Source organism: Branchiostoma lanceolatum, chromosome 10 (assembly GCF_035083965.1).
Source record: "Branchiostoma lanceolatum isolate klBraLanc5 chromosome 10, klBraLanc5.hap2, whole genome shotgun sequence".
In the NCBI taxonomy this organism is placed as follows: Eukaryota; Metazoa; Chordata; class Leptocardii; order Amphioxiformes; family Branchiostomatidae; genus Branchiostoma; species Branchiostoma lanceolatum.
In genome coordinates this window covers 19301572-19310501 of record NC_089731.1, presented here as the reverse complement: position 1 = coordinate 19310501, position 8930 = coordinate 19301572, and the positions used below count along the sequence as shown (strand labels likewise).

General features: G+C 38.1%; 1 protein-coding gene across 3 annotated transcripts in view; it reads left to right on the top strand.

The window, feature by feature from the left end:
- Nucleotides 1–57: 57 nt before the first annotated feature.
- Nucleotides 58–8930, top strand: part of LOC136443262 (neuralized-like protein 4) — a 131740-nt gene continuing 122867 nt past the window's right edge. For all 3 annotated transcript variants that reach the window (XM_066440429.1, XM_066440428.1, XM_066440426.1), the window contains exon 1: nucleotides 58–255. In XM_066440429.1, coding sequence (XP_066296526.1) covers nucleotides 58–255 — 198 coding nt within the window. The remainder of the gene's footprint in view (nucleotides 256–8930) is intronic.

Below are 8930 nucleotides of genomic sequence, written 5' to 3'. Positions count from 1 at the left end.
CACCAGTTATTCCTACAAAATAGCTGACAAATTTAGTTCATTTCTTTCCGAGTGTTAATGTCGCAAAATCAGAACGAGCAGTGTTCCAAGATGGCGGCGGAGTTCCACCCCAGAGTGGGTGCTCTCGTGTCTGTCGGCAACAACGGGCGGACAGCAGAGCGACAGCAGCCCACACAGGAGTTTAACAATGGACTTGTGTTCGGGAGACAACCCCTACGCGATGGGGAGATTTTTGAAGTCCGACTGGACCGGAAGGTAAGTTGCGCTCGCAGATTACAACGCAAAGAGTCCGGCATATAACGTTACTGTACTCAAGGAGGGTAAACTAAAAACGTTAGCCTTCTTGCTAATTATAATGTTGTGCTGGGGAAGGAGAAAACACTTAAAACCTGTCCGCTGTTGGGTAAAACTGCACCCGTATCACAGTGCTCGGGCAGTCGTTGATCAGTTGGATATAAGGCGGGAATGGGTCGTCGGTCGTGTTTGGCCGTAGGCAGAGTAGAGTAGAGTAGAGTAGAATTTTCGGTCAGGTAGGACTGTTCCAGTAGGCAGTAGGGGTGGGTACCGGTACCGTGTACCGGTACAAAACCGGTATTTCTTAATGGACCGGTCCAAAAAAACTGGTCCGTAAAAAATCAGTGGACCGGCCTATGGACTGATTAGAAAATTCATAGTACGTACCAGGCTACCAGCAGGCGGCCACATAACTGGTCTAAGAAAATACAAAACAGCAGATTTAACGAGTCGTTTTCGAAGACGTTAGCTGTGAATCATATCTAGAAACACTTAAAGGATGAGTAAACAGACGGCGAGGAGAGTATAGTTATAATTTTGAGGCAAAGTGCAAACCAAAGAAATTATATCGTTCCAGACATGACGTTTGGAGACTATTACGTGCGTCTCGCTCTCCAAAATATGATGTACTGCAACACTAGTACTATAATCAGGTACAGGTACAGGTCCGGACCTGGACCTGACCCTCTGGACCTGGACCTGGACTGGACCTGAATTTTATGTACCGGTACCCACCCCTAGTAGGCAGTGTTTGAGTCGGGAATGGCTGTCCAATTTTCCTGCGAGTCGTGAACTGGGCGTAAGCTGGTCGTCGATGCGGCCTTTTCATTTCATTTCATTTTATTTATACAGGGGAAATACAACTCAGGCTGTGAAGCCTGTTTTTCAGGTATCCCTGATATTACATATAAAAAACACAACTACGACATAGTACACCGTAACAATAATAATCAATCAATAAAAGCCATGTCACAGACCGAAACACGACCATAGTCATACCAAATCCACCTTACGACTTAACACCGCTTCAATCCTGACTGAAAAGTTTGAATCAGGTCATGTTTTTCCCTGACTGCAAATCAACTTTTCCACCACGGGAAACCTACCACATTGTCTTGGCGACGTTACTTGTTGCCAAGACTACCGAAACAAAAAATGGCTGACTCCGGGGCACGCGGGCGCCATGTCAACTCCGGCGAGTGACGGGAATGCTGATACACGTCACCATTGAAGTTTCCGTGGCTACCGGAATGATTGACAGCTTGGAGGGCGCACCACATGCTTCGGGGTATGCGGCTCCCATGAGTGACGCGTTACCGACACACGTCACCGAGATGACAGTTTCCGTAGCAACCAAAATGATTGACATTTGAGGGCACCACGTACACCGTCGTGCCTTGTCACGTCTTATCCGGATTTCGTTTAAAAATCGTCCTGGAATGTCCATGTTTTAAAATACCATAGGAGGAGAATAAAAGCCAGCCTTTAAAGAAAGTCGGCAAGCGCATGTGTCAACTTTAATTTAAAAAAAGGGTATCTACTTACATGCTTAGTTTAATCAAAAAAAGGTATATACTTACATGCTTAAAGTTTACTCAAAAAGGTAAAATACCTCCTTGGTTCACTACGTTGATCAAATGTTATATTTGCAACTTGCACTCAGTAACTTACGCTAGTTGTTGTTCTTTATTTTTTTCTGTCCTTTTCAATGTGCAAAATAAACATCAGGACTAATTTACAAGATACAAATACACAATGATCAGGTACACAACAATAGTAGCCATAGCTTGTAACAACGTAAGATACAATATAACATCAATATGTACATGCAATCACCTACATGCAATACATACAAACAACAGGAATAGAACATAAGGTATCAATACATACAACATAAACAACACAACATATACAACATAAACATAACTGCACAGCGTGATTCCAACCAGCGCCAGATCTGGCAAGCATGCTTCCGGCTATTCCAAGATCAGGGTGTGCCAGGGTGGTGCACTTGGGCCAAAATTTCAAGTTTCATATTTTCCACTGTCAGTACAGAATATTGTACTACAAGTCATCCCAAACAAGGAACTTTTTTAATTTTTGGATAACGACAAGCGGTTCTGGAGTTATGCACTTCTAAACTTGCATGCTTACTTCAAATTTTTGCAGTATACGGACACTACAGCCCAAGTACGTATACGTTCAATAACATTTCTTGTATCCTTAAAAGATTGAATCATCAACTTGCGACATAACTATAAACAATGTATTCCCTATTGTACTACCTTGATTTTAAGAACTATTTTGGGTTGACTTAGTGTCCTAAACAATATGTACTTATCTTGAAAGTTTGGTCAATAAAATGGCAAATTGAAAAATGTAACAAAACATGAGTGTTATTCTATTTATGAATCAATTAATGAAGTGCATCCTATTAATATCTTCTGTTTGTTACAAAAGTTTATCCAAAAGCTTTAGGAAAACCTTGTTACAAGTAACTGTGCTGCTAAGAAGCTGTGATGTAAGCCAATAATAACTAATGAATTCTAAGGTATACGGACACTACAGAATATCAGCAATACTAGAAGGCTTGTTTTTAGAAACTGTACTATACATTTCTAGCTCAAATATAATCTTATGAAGGCCAAATGACTTGAACCTTGGAATGGGCTACTTTCATCTCCCAAATAAACATACCCCCCGGAATAAACATACCCCCTGGACAAATCTTCAAAATCTAATAAACGTACCCCCCGGAATAAACATACCCCCCGGAAATTGACCAAATTTACAGATAAACTGTGTCCATGCTACTTCTGTCCGAGGGAAAGAAGATGATTAGCAATGTTCTCTTTATTCACTTATTGACTATTTATGCCTGTCTGAGGACCATACCAATTAAGTGTATAACTATTGAACAGAATAACTGTACACATCTTGTTCAAATTATAATATTATTTGCCACTTCAAAAAGATATACTGTAGTAGCAATGTTGAAAAAATTGGGCATAGGTTCCCCGCTATGACCCCTAACCGGGGGCCAACGGTGCGTCAAATTCAACAAGTTAAAATGTACATGATCATTGATACATGCATTTTCTGCTTGGAACTTGAAGCAAGTAAATTGTTGTATATACTGACATATAATCAAAACATGAAAAGTAGTCGCCAAACTTCTCAGTTCACTTGGATGGGCAACACTTTGAAAGTCTACTCTTTTTCTATACAAATGTATCAACATTTAGAAGATGAACAGAAAATTACAATATCCTGAATATATTGTCATCACAGATATTAACTTATATTTTGTAAAAGTCATGATAGAGAAAAGGAAGACTATGACAATCACATCATTTTTTCACATGTATATGATGTAACTATTTGTCTTTCCCAACTTGCCATTTATCTTCTATGCCTTCCATATAGAAACATAGATTTGTAAACATTACATGCCACAAATCATTGTGTTGTGTCAAGGACATTTAATATCATATAATATCAAGGAAAATATTGTATAATGTTCTTGGCTTTTGTTGTTGCAATCCAAATAATTCAAAATCTAAAAATTACCCTTGTATGTATCATTTTGAGAAACTAAATTGTCAACAAATTTGTGAGAAACCTCCTGAAGGCTTGTTACAATGTTGCCACAAACTACAGGGTTCTCATGTTACATGAAAGGGTGAGCTATAGACAGTGGCAGCGCCGCAGACAGAAAGGGGCGAGGCTAACAGAACGTACACTCATGTTCTTAGAAACCTCCGGCATTCTTTCTGTAGGGGAGTGGTCTTTTTTCAAGCATTTTTCAGTGATAAAAATGGTGACTAGATTGCAACTAATTTTTTATATAGACTAAGGTATTTAAAGTATTTTTGTAAAACTGCAAAATACATTTCTGACAAAGGCAAAGGAGTTTTATTTGTAGATCAAAAAGACTTGTTTCCCCTTCTTGAAAGTGAGATCTTCCAAAACAAAACATTCCCACCGACTGTCACTGCCCGGTGCGTTACTGTGGCGCTTTTCGAAGGGCAAAATTTTCATGTTTGCGGTAGGATTGAAATGTTTTGATATGCTTTCAAAGTAATGATAAAGTTTTTGATGCTAAGACACGTTTTTTTGTGGTGTTATTTTTATATTTTCATTTTGGGAAAGACTGTATCTCACGTGAGTAGAGTAATGTATTACATGCGTAACGTTACTTGAAACACTTTGCGCCGCTGACATATATTGGTTTCTGGTCAGCATGCTTTGGTTTACGATGTTATGAGACTGCTAAAGTTGTTCATATAAAAAGAATTGCATTTCAAAACGTCAGTGTGGCGTCTTATTTTCGCTCAATAACAACGTTGACTTTGAAGTGTTATAGAGATCGACCGATACGTTACGAGTTTCGCCAGGATTTCACAAAGACCGGGTCATAGCGGCAGGGAAATCAACGCCGCTTGGCCGGAAAATAATGAATTATGAGCAAAAATGCCGGGGAAATATTGGCAGAAAAACCCAAACTTTGAATTTTAAGAGGATCCCAGGTTAGCAAAACTCAAATTTTCAAAAAAATAATAAACGTACCGTCCAAAATAAGAACGTACTGGGTGGATTTTGAGGCTGAAAAAAATAAACGTACCGGTACGTTTATTTGGGAGATGAGAGTAGTTCTGGGCTGTGTTCAAGACATTTACTTAATATTGATTTTGAAATGTTATATATTACGGTATGATATATGATTTAGGGATATTTTTTACTGAAAACTGGTAGTTCTGTACACAATTGAAACTGAACAAACAAGAGTTCCACGACCTCATATCTCCATGAACAATTCTATTCATGCAAATGACTTATACATTTGCATAATATATGCTTGGTCATAAACACCTTTATCTAACTTACACATGTTGCAATATTGACAGTCCTATAATTTTCCAATTGGATGAGTTATGTTGTTTTCGCATTTATTATGCAAATTAGGAATTCATTTGTATAATTGGTATCTGTTGATGCTCCACTTTCCATAATCTACATATGTTACATGTATTTGAGTCTGATAATGGAAAACACTGCAAATATAGATTTTCCTCATTATCTATGCAAATTAAGTCCCAATTAGTATAATTTGAACTTCATTGTTTATATCTCTATCTAAGGTACCTGCATACTAAATATCATGGAAATCCGTTGTTCCTTTGTTCAGTTATTCTCCTTAGAAGATTTTCACGAAAACGCCCCTGCAGTTCCAGAGGAAGCTGCTAGGGGGCCCAAACCTACACCACTTCTTTATTACATCACAGGCTATCTGCCACCCAAAAATCAAGACCATAGCACGTCCAGGTCAAAAGATACAAAAATTGAAGTTCTGCTGCAGTACCAAGGTCACATAACAGGGGGCCCAAAATCGACCTTGAACTTCGGCTTGACAACACCTGCCCACATACCAAATATCATCGTAATCCATCAAGAGTTTCTTGAGTTATGCTGACTACAGTAGTGCGGAAACACAAACAGACAGACAGACAAACAAACAGACAGACAGACAGACAAACAAACAAACACACACACAGACACACCCAAAACTATATCTCCATTTTTCATGGAGATAATGACATTACCGTACAGTCTTCAAAGATGACAGAAAAATGACTAAACAGTGAATAGAATTCTTTATTTACGCCTTGGGTATTTAAACAAATGTAATGTGCTTTTGATTCCAACACACATACATTTGTCTAAAATGTCTTATTTCACAACTGTGAAATACAAGAATGGTGAATGGTGAAGTTCAATGGTAGCATGCTGAGTGATAGCTGTCAGAAATGGCTGGGAGAGCCTAGATACCTGCAAAAAAGGTATAGATTTGTTGGAAATGATGTACTAACTGACTAAGTGATTCATCCAGGCTCATACCATAACATTACTTATCAGTCATGAACTGTCAATCAAAATGCCATGCAAAGCGCCTACACCCCCTGCACCAAGAAAAGGCCTATTTAGAGTCTGTAGGAGTCAAAAAAAGATTATTCCCAGGTATACCCTGCATGTGGTATTAGACAATGCTCTATATGAAAGAAAAAGGATTTGGAGTGTGTAGGAACATGTCACCTCTTTATTTTCAGCTTTATGTGTTTGTTTTGTGGTTTTCCTATGATATGTCTCTGTAAGGCGTCGGGTATAAGAGTTGTTAAAACAAGGAAACTTTCTATTGGAAAATTCAAATTTCACAGCAAAGCAGAAGAACAGACTATGGTGAGTGCTGAATGATAGTTGTAGACAGACAAACCACTCTGAAATTTGGAAAAAAAGTCATGTGACATTGGTACTTACTGCTAGCCCAGCGGCATAGCTGAAAAATTGTGCAAAGTTGTCTAAAAGCACCAAATTTGGTACATATGTAGTTGAATGTATTCTTAACAAATATAGATATGGAGGCATCTCAATTTTTGCCCAGAAATAATTTTAAGGGCTTTTTGGCTATTTTCCTACCAAAAATGTATATTTTGGCTCCTGTGTCCAGATATTTTAACCAAATGACCTGAAATTTGGTATGGAGATGCTTATGATTTATGTCGACAGGACTCTATTTACATTTTTGGCATGCATTACTTAAAATGTGCTTTTTTGCCATTTTCGGACCAAATATGTACATTTTGGGCTCCTGTGCCATGGTAATTAAAGCAAATAACCTGGAATTTGGTGTGAGGGTGCCTATGATATATTTACACATGGCCTTTGAAATATATTTTGCATACATCACTTTAAAAGCGTTAATTTTTCGATTTTTTTGCCATTTATAGACCAAAAAAGTACATTTTTGGCTCCTGTGTCCTTGTATTCAAACCAAATGACCTGGAATTTGATACGGATGTATGTTTCGCAATGGGGATGGGAAAGGATAAGTTGGAAGAGTCCATGTAGTATGGGGGTATTTTAGGAAGAGTCCATTGTTGCTCGTGGGGACCAAAATTTTTAAAATTCAATTTTAAAGTGGGTTGTTTGTATTGTCCAGTTGTGGGTAGAAGTAATACAAGGAAGAAGACATACAACTCACACAGAACTTTATCTTTTATGTGATATTCATTTGGAAACAAACCACTTTTAAGTTTATCGATACATAATTGGCTTTGTTAACACTTTTGGCATATTACTAGAATTATTTTTCTAATTTTTTGGCTATTTTCAAAACAAAGACGCACATCTCCAATTGGTGGATTTCGGCCATTTAAAGAATTAAATGCTGTCAACATTGTGACAAATCAGACTTCAGTATCAACAAAGGTCCCATAGGTACCTAAAAACTTTGCCTGATAACGGAAAGTGAACTATCCATTTTTTATGTTAAAAAATGGAAAATAAATGAACTTTAAGGACGGATAATTTTCTATTTTCTATAGATGCGTGTTGTCTTAAAAAAATTAACAGATTTACGATCCTTGTGGTTGACTTTTATGATAAACAAATTTTCATGAAGAAACATTAATGTTTAATCTTTTGCCCCTCCCCCTTATTAAGGGTACTAGAACGGTCAGTCCATTTTGGGTGTTCTAAACTTAAGATGCCGCCACGGCGCTCCTGGGCCGAAATGAAAATGCCTCCATATCCAGATTTGTGCAGGATATGTTCAACTACATGTGTGCCAAATTTGGTGCTTTTAGACAAAAGTGCACAATTCAGCTAATTTTGGGAGCTATGCCGCTGGACTATGCCCCATTGCTTAAACATAGGGCCCAGTAACAGGGTATGGGCCTAGCCCTCAATTCCCAAGGGAGCAATGAATGTTTTGCCTCTACCCCCTTGTTCCTTTACCTGTAAGGGGACTGGGAGGGACCAGCTAATGGAGTTGCACAGTAGAGTGCATGGTATACCCTTAAAATAGTATTTTGGTTACTTATTTTTGAAACAATTTTAAAAATCTATCCAAAATAGGTGATTTCTGTCATGTATTGATCGCGGATTGACCTCTGAACCCTTCTCTTAAGGTTGGACTGATATAAGGATGGGGGGGTGAAATCCTGGTCTCATCTGAAACTTCTGTCTTTAGCTCGTTCAAGAAGAACAGACTATGAATGCTGGAGTTGAACTCCTGCTTTTTTTACCTAAAGCAACCTGACAAATTGGAGAAGTTCAGAAAAACACATGTTTATTTTTTAAATTGTTCAGGTACTGTACAGGTACAGGTCCGGGCCTGTACCTGAACCTATGTACCGGTACCTGTACCTGTACCTGATGTTATGTTTAGGTACGCAGCACTACTATCAGGGAATGATAACTTAACTGCAGAGAAGGATCTGTGAACACTGAAATTAAAAGTAGAGTGAGAGAATAAAGAACAAGAGTTCTACGACCTCATACCTTCGCCAAATGATTTTAACCTAAATATGACTGACGTATTAGGAGTGTTTCTCATCAATTATAAATCATACCGGTTGATCGTCTTCACCCAAATAACATAAGGTGTCCAAAGTATGAGCTTAACAAAGAATGTTATGCTAACATTTATCAGTTATGCAAATGAGGTCCTTATTAGCATAATTGATTCAATGGTGTTCACATTCACACAACTTCCAAATGTCACAAGTATGAAATTGCCGTCCATCATTTACTAGTATGGAATTATAGTAGTTTCTCATTAATTATGCAAATTAGGC